This window comes from Calidris pugnax, unplaced genomic scaffold (assembly GCF_001431845.1).
Source record: "Calidris pugnax isolate Ruff unplaced genomic scaffold, ASM143184v1 scaffold13, whole genome shotgun sequence".
Taxonomy (NCBI): domain Eukaryota; kingdom Metazoa; phylum Chordata; class Aves; order Charadriiformes; family Scolopacidae; genus Calidris; species Calidris pugnax.
In genome coordinates, this window is record NW_015090810.1 from 17,305,140 (window position 1) to 17,326,882 (window position 21,743).

At 37.0% G+C, this 21,743-nt stretch overlaps 1 protein-coding gene across 1 annotated transcript in view; it reads right to left on the reverse strand.

Annotated features, from left to right (window-relative positions):
* The window catches only part of GNAL (guanine nucleotide binding protein (G protein), alpha activating activity polypeptide, olfactory type), a 202,782-nt gene that overhangs the window by 106,848 nt on the left and 74,191 nt on the right, over window positions 1-21,743 (reverse strand). The window contains exons 2-4 of the mRNA XM_014938522.1: window positions 21,369-21,441; window positions 20,475-20,529; window positions 20,172-20,291 (exon numbers count right to left, since the gene is read on the reverse strand). Coding sequence (XP_014794008.1) covers window positions 20,172-20,291; window positions 20,475-20,529; window positions 21,369-21,441 — 248 coding nt within the window. The remainder of the gene's footprint in view (window positions 1-20,171; window positions 20,292-20,474; window positions 20,530-21,368; window positions 21,442-21,743) is intronic.

The following is a 21,743-nucleotide window of genomic DNA, read 5'->3' on the forward strand; positions in this document are numbered from 1 at the left end:
CAGTGCAATTTACTGTAGTGTGTACTGTACAAAGTTCTTTGGTATCCACAGGAACAGTTACCAACTGATGTGAACTTCCTTCCCTAAAGAGCTTGTTTTGAATAACAAACTACTCCAGGGGGAAATACATTATCTTGTCTAATCAAATGTTCAAGTGAGGCTCATTTCATTCCAGGGTTTTACTATGTGTTGTGGAAATGTGTGTGACACTGACCTTTCATTAAATCTCAACCTTATAGGAAGACACTAAAAGCTTTACAGCCCAGACTGCACACATGAGTTTAAAGCTACATTTAAATGCTTTAAAGGATTAATCAAAATCCCTAGTTTTTAGTGAATGTGTTCTCTAAGATATTTGCTTTCACATAATCTGTACAAAGGAGTTTTCAGAAGCATTGCTAATTTGTTCTTACTTTATATAGTCAGCTTTAAAATACAGATGTTAGGCATACTACCTGACATACAGTTTGTATTATCAACATGCTTCCTTTTATTCAAGTGTATTATTCAGTGTTTTTTGATTAGCTAAAAATGTTCCCCACTGAGAAATATGTACTTTAAACAGAAAACAATTCAACAGGACAGCATCACATACGTGCTGGGCAAAAGTTCATTTTTCACATCAGAGAGCTTGTGTCAGGTAAAAATATAACTCAGCCTCTCGTGATGTCTCCCCAGGTGGCGTGAAGCAGAACCAGCCAAGCCATACCCGAGAGGCCTACTGCTGAGAAGACACCTTTGGGGAAGTCTCCTGCCCAGGTCCCACCAAGGAAGGAAAGGACAAGTCAAGGACAGGGAGGAAAGAGGAGGAAACCAAGGGAGATAGCGGGGCAACTTCCTAAGCAGCCCCTTTCCTTTGCCCCGAGCATCCCATGGCAGGTGTCCCTAGATAGGAGAATTGAGGATCTACCACACCCACAGAGAGTTGGGAAAGCAGGGAAGGAAAGTCTTGCTGATGCAGTGAAAAAGACTAATAAAGAAGGAAATATTCTGATGAATTATTCAAGTGTGCAGTGCTGATTATGTGTATCCAGGAAAAAAAAAAGGTACATAATTCTTGTGGTTACACAGATATTGATACTGGAATTTTTGCTACTTCTTTCAGACAATAAATGACCTTATAAATACAGTAAGCACTACAATAAGCAACATCTCAAAAACTGGTTCAATACTCAGGTGTTACTAGACTTTTGCTGTACTAGTCAAATACTATTTTTGCAGTCAACACTTCACACATGCACATAAGTTCTAAAGATCTTGGTAAATCAGAATAAATCCATTAAACAAATACTATGCTTTTTTGCAATTGATGCAAAGAGTTATGTTACTTCCCTTGAAAATTCTTTGCTTGTAGAGTGAAGAGTCACAAGTTTAAGGCAGATAAGCTCTCCAATGCACCAAAGCTGTTAATTTTCAGGCTGCAGAGGTTAATCCTAAATTGGCTGGTTTAAATCACCTTTTCTATCTGTCTGTCTATCTATCTATCTATCTATCACTTTGCAAACCCTCTTGAAAACTTATTGTGATCTTGAAAAATAAAAATCATAACAAAACCTGCTTAAATTAAACCTTTCATTTTGAGTTAAATGCAAATTCTTCTTTTTTTCGATACTTATTTTGAAGAATAAAGTAACAATATTGGCTCCTATTGATATATCATTGCAGCAATTTTGAACACATTTTTGTATATTTATATTTGAGATAATTTGTTGGACACAGATGGAGAGTAATTTTATTCCACTTTGAAGATGCTTGGATTTTACTTTATTTTTTAACAAACCCGGTGACAAACATGCTTATGCCAATATTATACTTCACGTAATAAAATAAAAAAAATTAACTTCCTTTCCCTGTGTCTCTTTACATGCTCAGGAAACATCACTGGGATGTTTTCCTTGTGATAACAGAGCATTCAGATTATAGAGAAGTGAACATGGAAACTGAAGTAAAGAATGGCAGTAATACAATTTAAAACAAATTACAAATACTGCTAGAAGCAGAGAAGGGTTCAGCTTGCCTCCACACAGTACTCATTAGTCAAGCATCCTGCTAAGGTGGTGTCTGCTTTTCTGTAAAGACGGATATATTCTCTTTCCATTCTTTCAGGTTAGATAAATCCAGGTTGAAATGCAAGAAGGAGGCTTTATTTCTTCCTCTCCTTTTTTCCTCCATGAGAAAAGATATGAAATCATTTAATGCTTGAGCTAATACAGGCGCAGATACTAGAGGTCGTATTTAACATTTTTAGCAGGAGTTGAAAAGTTCAACTGAAAAGCTTCACTGGACTTTATGAAGACAGAACATTACAGCATATCGTATTTGCTCTCGATTCATCTCCTAAACAACACAATTTAGCTTTGCTGAATTCTGAATTGACCCTTAGGCTTTTTAAATGTGTACATTAGACACAAGCGTGCCTCTCCAGTAGGACCTCATAGCATGAGAAACTTCAGGAGTTTCACTGCTGAGTATGCGTAAAATGGCCTCACAGTTTTTGAAACTCCTATTGAGAGCAATTTCCCCTCTATCCAGCCATAGGCTCTCTCATATTATCAAACAGCAGCTTATACAAGGACAGGCTGATAGAAATGGGCTGATGATTCCCTTTTTGTAGAAGCCTCCCCTAGCTTACAGAAAGGAAACCATCATGCGTTATGGCAAGAAGGGTAACATGCTCTCTCACGTGTTACGGCGCAACTGGAAAAATTAAATAATGGCTAATAGGGGAACCTTACCGGCTCACGAGGTAAAACTTTCACCTGAACAACAGCTATGATTCATTTTTTCTTTTTAATTAATCTGTTTAAAAATGAATCAGCGTAGTGCTGATTGCGACATGCTGGAAAGTAATCCCTTCTGGAAATGCTTTCTTAAACCTGAAATTAAGAAGGCTTCTACAGGGTTCCACCAGGTCTTTTTCCAACAGTAGATGCCCAACAAGAGACGGGCAAGAACCAGACAAGCAAATATAAGCATACTTCTCCCCAGACAGTCTTCCATGACTTCTGAAGAACTTGAGCCAAACAAGGTTTCTATATACTCAGGAGCCATCAGTTGACTTCTGTTCTGCAAACTCGTCCCGTTTCCCCCGAAGGCTATGCAAACTTTATAAAATAGCTTCAATTCTACATACTGTCGCTAACACGGCACGCACTAGAACAATGCTCCATTCTTACTTTACATCCACAGGAACACTATTACCCTCGCTCATCCAATACCATGGGAACATGTAAACAAGATTTAAATATATATACCTATAGGTACCCTCCTCTGCTATGTCTTTTGTGGCTAAATGACCGCTCATGGGATTTTTGCATACCTATCTATCATGTTTACAGTAAAGATAATACAGTAATAGAGCGGAAGTGGCTTGCAGTTACACAACAAAGCTGAGAGAGAAGAATTCTTGTTACATGAGACCCACACAGCTAGGAAGTCTTTTGTATACTAGAGTTCATGTGAGTCTTTGTCTTTTGAAATGCATCACGCTAAGCCTTAAAGCTCTAGCCCACAAAGTTAAGTTTAGGAATAACAGCAGTGAACATAGCTGTGTTTACTTAGCCAAAAGGGCAAGGGTGAGCAAGACAGACCTGTTCTTATAGCACCTGACCTCTGCAAGAAATGTCAGGCTTCACATCAGAAGCAGAAAACCAACACACTGCACACAGATTTCCAGTGGCTTTTGGTTTGACTACAATCTGTGATCGTAGCTACAGAGGTGGAGAGAGGAAGTAAGCCTGCTTGTTTAGACAGTCATCACCTTCCCATTATGTCCTACCGCTTGTTCCCATCTCCGCTTTCTTCTTCCCCATTTTGTGTCACCCGCCCTCAGCTAAAACCACGGAAATGATCCGCACTAAAAATAACCTCTCCCTTCACCTCATTTGGTCCGGCCAAACAAACAGCTTTACCAGGACACAGCTGAGGGCACAGTGCAGGCATAAAAATGGGAAAGCGGAGTGGATAGTGACGGGGGAGGGCTGGAGGAAGAAGAGGACCACGGCTTAGCCTGGCAGCGCTGCTGGAACAAATGCACATGAAACGATACAGTAAGCACTCCTTAGCATGCATTCGCAGGGCAGAAAAGAGATTCAAAGGCTGATGACTTGGCTTAAAATATAAAACCTAGGGAGAAAAATATTTCATGTAGGGAGAAGAACACAGTATCATATGTGCATAAGCATCTCAACGAAGGAAGTGAATTAGAATGCCAGTTGGCTAGTAAAGTTTTGAAACCCCCTCATCAGATCCCAACAAGAACCCACCCTTAAGAACAGTGAAAAAACCTGCCCAGAAATTCTATGCACTGACCCAACTCAGCCAGTCCATAAGTACAGCAACAAAGAATGCTCAGAGCAAACGAGCTCTCTTGCTAGAAGCAAATGCCTGGAATTCCCCCAGCAGTCAAGCTGACTGTCAGAGTCAGGATTTTCTCCTGATCGCATCCTCAAAGACCATAGAGCAACTCTTCATAAACTGATCAATAAACAGTTTGTTTTAAGTTTCCCTCTTAGTGTCTGGAAGCATGCAAAGCAATATGTTTTTACAAAAAACATAACCACCTAATTATACTATTTGCAATTATTTTGTGTGTGTGTGTGCGCGCACGTATGTGTGTTTGTATTTCAGGAAGGGAAAAAGGAAATAAAAACTTTGATTTACTGCATACTTTTTATCTCTGTATATCCCACAGGATTCAAACCCCTAAAATTTAGGTATGTTCATATCTATCATGTAACCATGGATCAGGAATGGCATTAGCGTGATATTTGACTATACCTAATAGGAAGTGCACCACTCCTAATGATTACAGAACTAAAGAACAAGAAAGCTGTGCCTTTCAATCTGACCACCCTTTAAGTCAACAACATTGCAAGAGGCATTTCAGCATTATTTCCCGTTAAATCCACTCTATCAGAAAAGTAGGGACCATCCCTAATGGGAAAACGAAATGGGATTTGCTGCTTCTTTGTACAGAATTTGCTATCATGAGCAATAAAAACTAATTTCCTATGATTTATGTCCATAGTTCTTTAAACCTCTCACTAGCAAAATCATTAGCTTTGCCATAACTCTCCTCTCAAGCCCCTCTTACGAACACAAACACACATCTCCAAAAAGCCTGTAGGCCGCCAATTGGTGGCACTTGCCATAGGACTCACAAATATACTTCCTTGCTATGACAGCCAGGAGCTGTCACCAACACTTCGAAGTTACTCACCTGCCACCCTTCACCTGGAGAACTTTCCCTTTAATGCCACAAACCTGAGCTAAACTTGTTTTACTCTCCAAATCCTCTTTTCATTTCCACGTGCTTGAGGGCCTACAGCTAACAGCCGATGGACTGCATTTTTCACCCTACTGTTAGCCACCAGATGTCCTAGTTCTTGAACAGAATAGAACCTTGTACAGAAATAGGAAAAGTCTTATACATAAATACATATATGTATGCCAGTGCACACAGGTATGAAAACAAAAACTCCTGCTTGCTGCTTTTAATTGAAAGTACCTGAAGGCATGCTCTTTGCTCCTTTGAGCCTTTAGAGATAATACTCTTGACAGCGTTACTCCCCCCAGCCTTTTTTTTTCTGCTTTTAGGAGAGAAGATTTTAGGCCCTGTCTGATGAGGAGATGTGGATAATTCTCCACCAGAAGAACAGAATCACCTGCATCTTGCCAGAATTTAGATTTAAAACAATCAATACGGGGAAGCACAAGATGGTTTTGCATACTCTATATTATAGTCTGCTACATTGTCTGAATAACACCCTGGAAGAATGTGCACTATTTTAAGAGAAATTATCACATCTGTTTACACAACAAGGCCATGACAAGTCAGGTAGGTAACTAATGAAGTCTCTAGATTTTACAGAAGCTTTAATCTTGGAAAAGAAGTCCCAGGTGCTTTCAATCAACATGCCCACAGGACCTTCATGAACAGAAATGAGTGGCAAATGTGAAACACCAACTGGCAGGACCTCGCATCTTCCAAAGCTTTCCAGATTTTCAGAAGTTTTTAACTTGAGCATGAGGTGATTCATGACACTGAAAATATAGCCTTAAATGCTTGAAGCTGGGAAGTCGTATTTCAGTGTATTTGCGCGATTGTAATCCTTAAACTCGCTGTTGTAGAACATCCTGAACATGAGGACTACCATACAACACAGAAGAGACTAATTTTTTCCTCTCCTCCAGTTCATTTCCTCCCTCTGAAAAGACAGGCACGAGAATATGTAATTACAGATTTTTAAATACTAAAAATTTTGTTTGGCTCCCTTTCCCCTTCAACTTGGAGTGTTCTCTTTTCAAGAGTAAACATACCCAGTTTTCTTCGTCTCCTCTTACTCTTGATAACTCTCCTCTGGACTCCATTTGTGTATCTTTTTTTTTTTTTTAAGTTCCATTCTCAAAACAAGACACAAGACTGAAGCTGAGGACTCACTAGTGCCTAACAGAATAGCATAATCACTTCATGTCTTTTTGCTCAACAGCCTTGATAATACGTCCCAGAATGAGTTAACTGGTAGTTGGTGGTCCATTACTACAACAAAGATTTTTTTTCCTGCACTACAAGCAGGTTTTTTTGCATCCTGTATCCTCTTCCATTCCCTTCCCTAGAGACTTTCTGTTAATTCCTGAGAGGCTGCCAGAAGGGGATAACCGGTCGGCCTGTTGGAGACAACCATGTTTGACAGACCTAAATGTACAGATTTAGTATTATCAAGATCCTTCAGCAAGTACTTCTTAATTCTTTGTACTGTTAATAAAGCTGAAAAGTGAAACAGAACTCAACTCCTCTCTTTGAAGTGCACTAGTCACAACTGATAGAGAAAATAGGAGGAACAGAGGTAGAGGCTTAAAAATGAAGAAAAGCCAATCCAGAAAATATTCTAACAGTAATAAGATGCCTTCTCTAGTAGCCACTCCTTACTATTTTTGCTCCTTTAATCATAATCTACAGCTCTTTTTCCCATAAACCACAAGTGCTGAATCATGTAAGACCTAAATTGACATAAAAATAACAAAATTCTGCTACTTGCAGCGTTTCCCCAAGGGGGATCAAAAAGTTCAAAACATTTTCTCTCAATGACACACAGCATTAGGAACTGCAAAAAAAAAAAAAAAAAGTAGCATTGGTATTTTTAAACATTTTATTTCTCTAATGAGAAGGGTTCCAAACAATGGTCTTCTTTTCTGCTAAATCAGGCAAACTGTAACGAATGATTAAGGAATGATGAGCAGATCTGAAAGCACAAATGTCCTTCGTGGTACTGTAAACATTGCCTCTCCAAAATCAGGCTGAAGACCAATTTCTTTTCCATTTTAAGAACAAAAATGAAGTGTGTTCTCCTTCTGCACAGAAGAAAATATTAGTCATGGTAGATAATTTAAAAAAATGCTTTTTCATAACGGATACATGGCAGCATAGCAAATGAGAAGACATGTCATTACACATGAAAGAACAAAAAATTGAATGCAATGGATTTTTTTGAACAAACTAGTCAAAATGTATGACAGATCTGAAAATACCAGAGAAGAATAAGGATAATTGTCATTAATAGCACCCTTTGGGTTCTGCTAAAGTTGGTAGAGAGACCTTCACAAACATTCCTCTTGTTCAAGTTCTTTCGGAATTATAAAACAACCTACTGTAATTGTTTAAAGATATCAACTCAATGTCCAAAAAAAACCAAATTATGTTAGGAATTATTAGAAAAAGAAAAGATAATGTTACTGTATAAATCCACAATGCACACATTGAATATTGCATGCAGTTCTCATCTCTCATTGCAAACAGGGTCTAGTAAAACTGGAAGATATATGGTAGGGCAACAAGAAAGAGCATAGATGTGGAACAAGCCCTGTGAGAGAACCAGTTAAATAGACTCTTTAAGTGGAAAGATAAATATTTGGAGGGATATGATATGCAATGAGAAGGGCTATGTGGAAAAGATGAAATATTTCTAATAGATAAACCAGGGAAGACCAGTGGGTATCAGACTTGGAGGGAGGTAGGGGGAGGAAGAAAAATCAATCAAGTGGTACTTCCTCATACAATACATATTTAAACTGCAGAGCTCACTGCCATAACTGAAAGTTCACACAGGTTGGAGAGAGAAAAAAAAAAAAAATTCCTGGAAGAAAAATCCACTGAAGTTATTAAATACAGAAACACCACTCCAAGTCAAAAAATACCTCAGCCATGAACTGTAGAGACGAGAACAATCAATGTGGGAAACATTACTATGTGCTTGCCCCATTCTAAAAACTCTTTTTGCAGTTTCATTATCAGCCATGGTCAGAGATGAGATTTGGTGCTAAATGAACCCGTGATCTGAGCTGCTACAGCTTTTTTATGATTTTATTGAGCTGTGCAAATCAATTTAAGGTAAATTATCTAAGACTGTGCGTGAAACCTTTCCTTCTGCACAGAAAGTTATGCTGGTGCAGCCTACTGTTCAGCAAGCCTTTTAAAGATATTATTATTAAAAAAAACCACAATATGAAAATGAATCACAGTGATTATTGAAAAGACCTACTGTTCACAGCTTAATAGCATCCAGAGAACTGTCACTTATCTGAAAAAGATTTTGCTTATTTCAAGTTTTGTGCCAATCTCTAACCTACACAACTTTTCCCACCCCCAAGAAAATCCATAAAAGTGCTCAACGACCTCCCAAATATAAATGTAACAGGGAGAACTGATTCGCTTGTTTTGTTTCTCAACTGAAAGCATTTGCGATTTAGATATTAATATCACTGCATAACCGGAAGCTCAGCTGCATGAATGCTGTGCTAGCAGTACATAAGCAGTGCTTTTAGGTCCACATATATCCATATGTTTAAGCCTTCACAAGATTAGACCCTAGGGAATACAGTTGTTTAGGATGACTTCTGTATTTATGGAACATTATACTTTTTGCCAGGCTTTCATTCATCAGTGGGAAGAATCAAAATCTGCTCTATAGAACTGAAGGCCAAAGACCAAATTTAATCCCTTATTTCTTCAAAATACAGAAGGTTACTGCAGAAAATCCTCTGTGGATTTAATAGCTGGCTCTCAGAAACATTGAGCCGATCTTCCTCAACTGACATGATTTTTAATCCGTATAATTATTATTTAATTATGATTTCTGTCTTACGTATTCCCTGATTAATTACTCTTTTTGGTCCATAATATACCCCCACTGCTGTTAGTTAGCTAGCATGTTTAGTTTGCTGTTGTTAAAATCTAGAGAGAAATTCATCTGACAACAACAGTGATTAGAAATGGGGTGGAATTCTAGCAATTCCAGGGGTGGAAAACCAAAAGATTTAATGTTCAACTAAAATTATGTTATCCTAAACAAGTATGTCTGCTCTTACCAAAAGGGAGCTGTGCAAATCAATTTAAGGTAAATTATCTAAGACTGTGCGTGAAACCTTTCCTTCTGCACAGAAAGTTATGCTGGTGCAGCCTACTGTTCAGCAAGCCTTTTAAAGATATTATTATTAAAAAAAACCACAATATGAAAATGAATCACAGTGATTATTGAAAAGACCTACTGTTCACAGCTTAATAGCATCCAGAGAACTGTCACTTATCTGAAAAAGATTTTGCTTATTTCAAGTTTTGTGCCAATCTCTAACCTACACAACTTTTCCCACCCCCAAGAAAATCCATAAAAGTGCTCAACGACCTCCCAAATATAAATGTAACAGGGAGAACTGATTCGCTTGTTTTGTTTCTCAACTGAAAGCATTTGCGATTTAGATATTAATATCACTGCATAACCGGAAGCTCAGCTGCATGAATGCTGTGCTAGCAGTACATAAGCAGTGCTTTTAGGTCCACATATATCCATATGTTTAAGCCTTCACAAGATTAGACCCTAGGGAATACAGTTGTTTAGGATGACTTCTGTATTTATGGAACATTATACTTTTTGCCAGGCTTTCATTCATCAGTGGGAAGAATCAAAATCTGCTCTATAGAACTGAAGGCCAAAGACCAAATTTAATCCCTTATTTCTTCAAAATACAGAAGGTTACTGCAGAAAATCCTCTGTGGATTTAATAGCTGGCTCTCAGAAACATTGAGCCGATCTTCCTCAACTGACATGATTTTTAATCCGTATAATTATTATTTAATTATGATTTCTGTCTTACGTATTCCCTGATTAATTACTCTTTTTGGTCCATAATATACCCCCACTGCTGTTAGTTAGCTAGCATGTTTAGTTTGCTGTTGTTAAAATCTAGAGAGAAATTCATCTGACAACAACAGTGATTAGAAATGGGGTGGAATTCTAGCAATTCCAGGGGTGGAAAACCAAAAGATTTAATGTTCAACTAAAATTATGTTATCCTAAACAAGTATGTCTGCTCTTACCAAAAGGAACAGGCAACACTGATGTCCTGAGAAGGAAGGAGATGATGAAATTAAAGTCAGAGGACACCCGCATGCGAGAAAGAATATTCTCACCCAAACTTTTAAGGCTACAGATCCTGCCATGAAGCTTCACTCTTCTGCGAAACCTGCTGGGAATCTGGTAATTAATGGCATGGTTTCAGCAGCAAGTGGAGATACCTGACCTCTTCCTCTATCCAGTGACAAAAAGAAGGACTGTATATTCGTTGGATAGGTTTTTTTCCATTTACGTTTCTCCTCTGCCTTTTCTTTTTGCCCGGGGTTGTGAACTCCTCCAGGCACACAGCCTGTGCCAAAGGCACCCTGGAGCTGACTGACAACCAGGTCCTGCTGCCATTCCTGGTCAGCTGCAGGTCTGCAGGCAAGGGGTAGTTCCTTGTCTGTAGAGAGGGAAGTGAGGATACACTTTCCCTTATTTTAACTTGACTGTTCTTTGCCTTTTCTTGTTTTCCTACCTGACAGTTCTTAAATTTGATATTATTTAGCTCCTATGAAAGAAAGTATGTGGGTGTATGTTAAGAAAAGAATGATCTGCACAGTTCTGTCACTTAACATCCTATGGAAGTGAGGGTGGACGTGATCAAAAAATGTTCACCAAATTAACAGAGATAAGAGGGCTTGCATATCTTTAGCCTATTTTATCTTGCTAAACAATTTCGCAGTTCAAAACAGTGGGATAATTATTTGCATTAAAATATGTTTAAGTCCTACTGACAGCAATAAGAAAACTCATGGAATGAATCGGCAGAAGTGTCACAAAACGTTTACTTTTAAAAGATTTAAAAGGCAAAGTTCATGTCTAACATCGACATAACAGACAAAAATTCCAATAGTCTTCTTGCCTAAGGATAAATATCCTTTCAAAACATCCAGCATAGGTTTTTAAAACAAATACTGGTAGATTAATTACAAGAGTGCACTTTAAACCAACCAAAATTAATCTACTGATTTAAAGCAAGAAACCATAATCTGCATGCTTCAAATGATAGCTGGCCTGCTTACAGCCAGAGGTAGCTCTGTTCCAAGAAATTACTACAAGAGTTTCCAAAGAAAAAGACAATATAAACCGTGTTGTACAAATTACATTATCCTCCTGACTCTTTTTAAAGAGAAGGTCCTAGAACTTGACTACAATGTTTGAATTGAATCTCCTTTAACTTCAGAAAAGCAAATTAAATGAAATAGGTGGCAGAACAAAACCATAAACATTTTACAGAAACTTTCAGCAGTTAACTGCAAATGTGCATTGTTCTTGCCTTTCATCTGCTTTAGAGTCCTATTTACATTTATCGTAAAGAGCTTCTTAGATACTCAGGGGAAAAAAGACTGTTCATAATACTTTTTGGTTTTCAACTTATTTACTTCATTGTATGCCAGGTATATGCAAAGTCTTCTGTTCACACTGTTTAGCTTGCTCTCTATTCCTCAGCTCAGGTTGCTACCTTCTGCAAACAAAATATCCTGTCTGTTGGTGCAGACTGTATTGACATTAAAAAAGATAATCCACTGTTGACAATAAGTACAAGCAATGGATGAATCTATGGAGGTGATGACAAAACATAAGCAAAGGTCTAAGCTGGCAACGCTCAATACTGTTTCAGAAACTGAAGTTGAAAAGTCATCATGTGCTGAAGAAAGGGGACGCAGCTCTTGGCTGTTGTGCAGATGAACACTCAACTCTTTGAATCTCTAAATGACAACACTATTATTTGAGGAGGTGATATCCTCTATTCCATAGGTCTCCACTGGCTTCAGTGACAATACACATGCATACGATGATGTATCGCTGACCTGTACTTCTTTATCATGGCCACTGAAGTCAAAAGATATCATGACCACTGAAGTCAAAAGAAGATTCTCTCTGACTAGTAAACACATTATTTTTACAGAGCACTCAGAAATGGCAAAAGCAGTACATCAACCTGCTATCTCTGGCTTAAGAGATTAAAATAATTAATTGATAATGAGGACAATTGTGAAACATACTGTGCTATGTTTACCTTTTCTCTGGCTGTGATGGAAAATCTGTTTTAATGTAGTTTATAAATAATGACAATTCATTAAATATTTCACTAACCTTCCTCTAGAACTGCCACTTGTAAAAGTCTGAAATGTCATCATCCTCGGACTAATAGGACATTGTGTCTTCATTAAGAGTGTGGCCACCCTTTGCATGTATTTACATTTACTTGCATTATAATTCAGTTTGATTAACACGAGGGAACAAACACGTGAAGTTCTTGCAAATGTTTTTAAGTGTATGTTAAGTCTTAATAAACTACATACTAATTTGTAATTAAATCTTCTAGAGATTTCAATTCAACGTTAAGTGAGAATTTCTTTCCTGTTTCTGCCGTGAAGGGATTGGTTTGTTATTCTGGCCAGGCTACTACACCTCCATCAGGCACCAACCTAGTGACCAACTCTGGTCCTTCAGCTGTTTTTCTGCATCCTACTGCCTGGGACGGAGGAGGACGGCTGCCACCCACACATCACAGAATCGCTTTCGGAAGATCTCTTTGCAGCAGCCATGAGTTGCGAAGGAATACAAAACAGCAGCCCCCCCTCCTCCCCCCCCAGCCCCAGTAACCACAGTTTTATTAAAATAAATCAGTGTGCTTCATATACCTGTGGCCAGTACAAAGATAATGACAGCACAAGCATTAACCTATTGCTTTCGCCCTTCTTCAATTTAAAATCAGGATATACACCAAAAAATAATGTATTAAAAAATATATTCTAAAGCTCATACATAATCCTGTAATACATTTTTGGTTCCGTGAGGAAAATCAGTCACTCCTACTTAAAATGATAATTCACGTTATTAGTCTTCCCCTTGCCATCAAATCAAATATCCAAATTTAGATGTAAAAATATTTTTATCCTTGTAAAGTGTGATAGAAGTATATGAAGTTTTCGGCAAAAATTGTAGCACAAAAAGACAAAATATGACATTTATTATTATTAATTTACAGTATTTGACTGGATGCTGGCTTGACTTTCAAAAAACCTCCAACTAATTTGCATTCATCGGTACAAAACTTGAAGTAGTATCAGTAAATGTCAACAATTTTGGAAACTACAAAAGTAATTTCAGTTTTAGTTAGCAGTAATAATAAATGATAATATCTTTCCAGTTTCACAGTGAAAGTCTCTGTGTTGTGTGATGATAATAAATAAGGCAGGCTGGATAAAGTGTGAATACCACCCCACTATCTGGGAGATCAGATTCACAATATAAGATAGCAAACATTTAATTTGGTGTTACTGTGATAATGTAATATTGAATGTAACACTGCACTTGATTCATAAGCAGCATTGTTCGTAAGACATTCTCAAGTAATTGTTTTTTCATACTGAAATTCATTACTTTACATTGTAAGCTACACAAAAATATATTCTAAAACCCACAAATATATGTTGGGAAAGTGAACTTTTAACATATATTTCAAAGTTGAATCTGTTCTTAAAAATATTGAGATAGGAATATGTAGAAATAAACACAGCAATTAATATAGTTTTTCATTTTTTCCTGAATATCTCTTATACGCGTTAGCTGTAGATCATTTGTGATTATGCATGGGACTTCCTGTGGCTCCCAATCTCAGTATGTCTACTGTTAATTGTTGGGGGCCTAAGTATATCCCCAAGCTCCTTTCCTGGGACACACATTTAATTATTTACTTATCATCGGTATGAACTGTTAACAGTTGTGGTTCAGCGAGTTTGAAACAAGGGGAGGAAAAAATATGTTGTTACAATTTTATAAAACAGAGTAGTGTTTCGCTAAAGCAAAGACCTTACTTTATTTTTATGCTTGAACATAAGGAAGTCCTTCATCCTAAAGCAAGCACCCCTCAAACACAAACCGTGTATTTTAAGCAAGAAATCCTGAGCCGTACAGAAGAGCTGTACTTTACACAAACCACTCCAATTTTAAGCCCTAGTTGTGTTTTCAGTAAAATCAGAGTATTTATTAAAGAATTAAAAGAAAGGAAAGAAAAGAAAAACATAGAATTTTATACTTTTACAGCTCCAGTATGTATTATCAATTTGAGAAGTTTGGGGGGTTTGTCTTTTTTTTGTTTGGTTGGGTTTTTATGTTTTTTCTTTCTGTTGGTTTTTTTTGGTTGGTGATGGCCTTATTGGTGTGTGTGTGTGTTTTGGTTTTGTTTTCTTTTTCTTTTCTTTTTTCCCCCAAATTTCCCTACGCTTGTTTGCAGTATAAGCCCAGTTCTAGTTTTACATACACAGTTAACATAACGTCTGCTATCTCTGTAAGTACCGCTGGATTGACAGATCCATCAACAACAAATGTAATGCTCACAGAAAATAAGAATGAAATAACACATAACATTGAAGTATATTCTTGATCTCATGCGTGAAATGTTTGTAATTTTCTACTTTAACATTGAATAACTACTACTTTAACATCAGAATATTAGAGACTCAGCTTGCCGACTTAATGAAGACCAGACACACGCTACATCTGTATGCAAACAGGTATTTCATACAGAAAGAAAGGTATTGCTGGGCATCAGCAGAAACTGCTCTTAAGATGAAAAAAGCTCATCTTCAGTATCTGCTGTTAATTAACAGTTAGTGCACAGCATAAAAACAAGTGCTATCACAACAAAGAAATTTCATCTGTTACCTAATTGCTACTTCTCCCCAATATCCACTACTTTTCAATACCATTCCTCTTGAAAATTTTAACCTTTGTGTGAAGACTAAAGAGTTGCCAACAGCTACATTAGTATTCACAGCATTTTCAGCTGCCCTTCTCTCACAGCCGCCTTCATTAGTTTTTCAAATGTTATTAATTCAGGGAAGTGATAATGTTGTTGGACCTAAACAATTTAATCATTATCGGGCCTTCCAGATCCTTTCCGCTTCTGTGAAATAAGAACAAACGAAGAACTACCCGTGTGCATCTTAGACCACAAAAAAAAAAGGCAAATGCCTTAATTTTTTGATCAAAAGTTAGTTTTGACTTGACATTGTGGTAATGTTAAATATCACGATCACAGGTAACTATAAAAGCTTGTGGCCACTCATTTTGGTAAACGAAGCCCTGAAGTAAAAATCTAGATAGAAAGAAAAAACTAGTGAAGCCATTGGAGTGGCAATATTCACCATATTCCCTCTTTTCTTTCATGACACTTTCATGTAAAACAGAGCATTTTTTCACACTCGGATATTTGAAAATCAAAAAATGTAAGATGATGCTATTTTGTAACTCCTTTGCACTACATCAAGTACGTATCACAGGGAAACTTAAACACATTGTGGTCAAATAGGATATTAAAGTCACAGCATTAACCGCACAACCCAAGCAAGTTTAGTTTAACCACCTATGAACTGTACTTATAATGCTTTTAGTCTTTTATTTACATTTTTATTTATGATAAAGATTTTCTACACTTCACCTGAGCAAGATATCCAGTTACTTCACCATGGAAACCAGCCATCACCAGGCATCAACACATTTGAATTTGAATCTAATAAAAATTTGCAATGCCTAATGAAAGTCTATGTAATTTCAAATTCTGACCAAAAATATTTTTCTTTCTTTCATGTGTCTTTACATTAAGAATACAAACTCCTGATATTCAAGAAGAAAATCTGGAGGAAAATTAAGAACTCAAACTGCAGTATCTGAAAACGTAGAGCAAACCACAGATCAGATTAATCAAAAGCAGTTTTCCTGTCAATGCTGCCATTAACATTTCACTTTTAAGAGCTAAATTAAAGAGCTTGCCTGATTGATAAAAGAGCTTTAAAAAATATTTTTAAAACTCACATTCTAAAATCAGCACAAGGGACTACATTTGCACAATTCACTGTTTTATGAAGGTTCAACAACACACTTTGTCTCTAAAACATTCCTAGCAAAGGAAAACAAATCTTTTGAAAACTTTCCCCGCTCCCCAAAACCTGGGTGAAGCATTTACGTGTTCTCTATTAAGGAAACGACTCGCATCCACTGGTGACTGGTTTGCATAGCCAAACATTTGACTATATAGTTTGGTGGTAGCTAATTGACTACCTGCTACGTACCTACACATAACTGATCAGATGAGCTTAATCCAAGATATTATGAAAACCAGCTTCATTTGACTACATTTTTGAGGAAGACAAAGGGTAAAGGAATTATGCACTGAGCAGCTTTGTAGTGTCCACAAAATTCAAATACTTTCATAAAGACAACTGAACTTGAGTAAACACACGCTTACATAATACACCATGTTTTTCCACAGCTACCAGCATAATATGCCCTTAATATGTTCACTCTGATTCACAAAGGACAAAATAAATCCCCATCAATAAAGGATTAAAAATGGCGCAGGTCAATTCCTGTTAACTTTAGCAAATATCAATCAACACTTTGCCAAAAATAATAAAAAATCCTTTCCAATATAGCATGCGTGCTTCCATTTAAGTTTTAAAGCCCTTCTGCTGCTTCCACCCTGGAATATGGAGCTAAGATAACGCCTAAACTACTCATCAGATGAAAATTTATCTTTACTCCTTTCACAGCTTCAGGGAAGAAACTACAGTGGACACTTGCCTTATTCATATTTATTAACTTTGTAAAAACTCTAACTTTAAATCTTCTGTTTTATAGAATTAGACCACATTAATCACCCAGGATTTTTTTTGGTAAAAATTGTAGAGTCTTAATTGAAGTAATGAAAGGCAACATAAAAATTATAAAAGAAATTAAGAAACTTTTTTTTTTATATGTATCAATTAGATAAACCATCAAGGTAGTGTAACTAAACCAAATTCAAGAATAATTTTTAAAAGTAAAACTATTACGGGGGAAGCACTCCACAGACTCTTAAAGGAATGTTTAAAGGGCTGCAAAGAGAAAAATGCTTGCTTTGAAATTTGCATCACTACTGAGATGTTCTGCTTACATTTTGTAGAGAGCTGTAAAACAACCAAAAAAACCAAAAACCAAAAAAACCCCAACCAAACAAAACCCCAAAACACAGATCTGAGTCTAAATGTGAATCCCATCCTTACTCAAGTTCTTGGAATTTCAGTCATAAATTCCAATTAGAGTATGATTTCACCCACAGGAAACCGGTATTTTCAAATCCACTTATTTTAAAGGATAATTTTCATAATTAAATGCGTATTAGTTAATTTGCATGCAATTTAAGAATGCATATCCAAGTATATCCAATATGTCACAAATATATGTAAATTAGTTGGTCATACTGTGCCATCAGTGAAGTTTTTGCATTTTATCAGGGATCTCTCTTTAAAGACTCATGATACAGCACAGTCATTTTCCCACATTTTGCATGTGATGTATTTGAAATGTATCTTCACTGCTTTTTACGGCAAAGATTACATGGCTAACATAATCCAAAAAATAACACATGTAATTAATCTTGCAACACTAAGGGCTATGTCTTTAATAGCTCATTACCATCCATATTGTCAAAAACCCTAAAATTGCCTCTTCCCTCATTCAAAGGAAGAAGGGTAACCTTTGTCACGTTTTAGAATGTGCCAAAATTTACCCCAGAGGCGACATCTAAGCACTGCCTAAGTCAGCATTTTTTCCTCTACAACTGTTTTTAAGTACGGATGAGAAAAACACAAGTCTTGAACGTCTACTACTAAACACTGTATTGGTTCCTCTGGCTTAGAAGGCCTTAATTAGAGAATCAGTAATGCTTAGAAAAGGATGCATAACTGATTGCTATCCAAGTACTTATTTTTATAGTCATCCTTCTCCAAAAATACTAAATGGGTGAAAAGTTATTTCAGCTGGAAATGTAATTTTACTTTAAGTTATCATTGACTTAAACTGGAGTAGCATCAAGCCCTGAAGCACAATAGCACTTTTTTTTTTTTTCCCCAATCTGTCTTGCTCATACATCTTCCTGGAGAGAAATAACATACTAAACCAACAAAAATAAAATAAAATAATTTAGCCAGACTATACCTTTTACAGAGAACAGGAGAGAAAAGGCGAAAGCGACACATAAAATATATTTACTTCTAAACCAGCACTTGATTTTTCTTCTTTTAAGCTTCTAAGAACTTTTTTTTTTTTTTAATTAGGGTTATTATTTGACACTCTTTCAAATATTGTGATTATATTGTCAGAAATCCTACTAATTAAAAAACAGTTATTAATTTTCTTATTTTAAACCAAAATGGACTTTAAATGGAGATTTGAAATGAATTATTGCTTGTTTCACAGTCCACTGGTTTCTATTCTTTTTCCCCTCCAAGAAGAATTTTCCTCTCTATAAAATACCAAACAGTGAGTCAAATGTGATTAGATACAATCAGCTTCTGTGAAAAAGAAAGAATTTTGTAAACAAACAAAAAAAAAGAAAATCAGCAGCTAGTTTTCTTTTATCCCAGAAACTCAAAAAAACCAGATGTACTGTAGAGAAATGCAAAGGATATATGCCACCACTTATTTTAGCCACACGTATAAGAGTCAAAATGCAAGCAAAAAAACCCCCCAAAACCACCACACAAAATGAGCAACAAATGCCTCAGAACTGCAGTACCTGCATAAGACAAATATCTCATGTCAAACTCGCGTTCCATTTCTAAAAAGAGTTTCTCATTTTCACCAACTTACATCTACCAATTGAGCAATTATGCAATATGTGGGTGTACCTTGCAGTCGTTTTCTTAACATCTGCATTCTGTGTTAAATTCTAACTGTACAAGATGTCTGATATTTTTTCTTTATCTTGAACCTTCAAAGTGGTAGGTTTACCAGAGGCAAAACCACACACCAGAGAATATGAGTCATATAATAAAGAAACGACTCTTCCCCTTCTCCCCCTTCCACCCTGAAGCTATAATAACCTAAAGACACTCTATTGTAAATGGCTTCTTTGGTAATATTGATAGCATGAACAACTCGCAATCATTTTCAGCCAATGAATGAAGATTTTTTTAGTCCTTACTGTATTCATAACAAATTGCTCTCGGTATCATTTAAAGCTACTGCAAAAATAAAATTCTTTATAATATTCAGAATGTCTATGCACTTGCTTTCATGCCATGCATAAAACATGAAACATTCTATGCAAGTTCCTATAAATAATAACATAAAAAGATAAAAATAATCAAACATAAGATGCCTGTGCAAGTTAAAGCAAAAGGTATCTCTCATTTGTCTACAAAAGAGTAGCCTCTATACAGAAATCCTTAATTTTCTAATGATTCCATATCAAAAGATGGCAACAAGTAAACCACTGCTCATGCCAACTACAATAAACACATAAGGAAGCAAACCACGTTACTTGACCACTGTTTATGTGAGTTTCCACTGTGAAGTGCAGTAAGTATGGAAAATACCACTGGGGCCACTCTATCCTTTTATTTCCTTTTATATCCTTTTCTGTAGATAGACTGTAACTCCTCAGACTGACATCCTGCATCTAATTCCATGTAGGAAACCAGCTTTCAACAAAGTCTTTTTTGAAGTGGTCATATGTATAATTATATCCGAAATTTTGAAGAGAAGAACTAAATGCAGAAACAGCATTTACAAACAGCAGCAAATAAATTGGTAACAACAAAACCTTGCACCACTAAAACAGGTGCAACCACCACAGCATTTTAAGAAAGTTAACCTAGTAGTAGTACTGGCATAAGCTCTTCCCACGACCATCTTCCGAAAAGTAAAAAAACCCAATGTTCCAGGAAATCAAAGAGAAGCAACACATTCCCCCTTGAAGCAGAATAAATCAGTGGTTTCTATTCTTACCTGTGTATAGTCAAAGTCAGAAAGCGGAGCTATACTCTTGATGTAGTCCATTCGAAATTGGTTTTCTGGGTTGGCCAATGGAACTGGGGGTATTAAAGTGCTCATAGCTGAAACTATAGTCTAGAATTGGATAAAACAAAAACAAACACATTAATCTGGATAAATCTAGGATACAGGATCAATAGAAGATAATCCAATCTGATCAGCAAAATGGGATTTCTCTCAGCACAATCTTGGAGAGCACAATCCTTATCATTTCCAGTACACCAAAGCATTTAAGAATAGTATAAAGTGTGTTCTTACCACAATCGCATCTTTAACATTTTTCCGAATATCCAGTATTTTCTGTTTCTTTTCTCTGCATTAAAACAGAAATATTAACACTTTGATTTTTTCTTCCAAAGCAGTTTGGTCAGTTGCATTTAATTTTTTTTTTTTTCACTGATCGCTTGTTTATCTGCTCTTCAATCATTACAACATGCTAACTGAAAAGTACAGCAAGGCAAATCTGATTTTCCCCTTATCCCTTTCCTTGCATAGCATGAAAAGCAAAGCACATTCATCCCTGATATTTTTTTTTTTTAAATCGGACTATCACAGCCACATCTGCAAAGCCTCCCCTGATGGAACTGGAAGTCATTCTTTCATTTCAACAGCATGCTGTAAACATGCTCTAAATTAACAATACGTAGTTGAAGGCCAACAGATACCTAAAATTAACGTTACGGATTAATAACAATTTCTGGCAAAGAGTTCTTCAGAGGGAAAATGATGCAGCCTCAGAAAACAATTATTTCTAACAAACGTGCAAAATTAGTTTCAGTTTTACTCTAACCCCAATACCGGAAAAACAGCAGCCACTGTCATCCTGACTACGACCTGACATGTATTTTTACATTACAGACAGATGCAATATTTAGTTATTTGCTTGTATGTAAAAAGTAGTCGCCATGTTGTTGCTACACAGGGGCCTGTCAAGCGCTGCAGTAGCAACAGTGTAAAATACAGTAAAGGGGGCCAGAAGGAGAAAATGCAAATATACAATAGCAGTAATTCCCTTATTCTCGCTCCCCTCCCTCCCCTAAAACGCAGTGTCAAGCCACCAAAACACAGGGGACGGGAGCCGAGCCTACCGTGTGTTAACCTGTTTCCCATATTTAACACAAAACAAGTCACAAAAGTGTCAGTAATTCTTACTCTGAATTAAATCCATTGACATGTAGGATTCGCATTTGTTTCACAATAGTGCTTTTTCCTGACTCACCAGCCCCTAAAAGAGAAAAAAGGAGAACATTGTGACACACGGTTCAGGCTGTGGGGTTTGGGGTGGGTTGGCGGTGGGTTGTTTTTTGGTTTTGGTTTTTTTTTTTTTTTTCGGAGGCGAACAGCATCTCCCACCTCCGGCAGCCTCCCTGCATGTCCGCATCCATGTGGCTCGGGCGAGAGAGCTCGATCTCTGGACTGGAGCCTCTCGTTGGGCTCCCTACAGCCGCCCCGCATCTCTCACCCCCGGGGCGCAGACACCCCCCGTCCCCCCTGCCCGCTGCTCCCCGCCGCCCGGCCGGGCTGGGG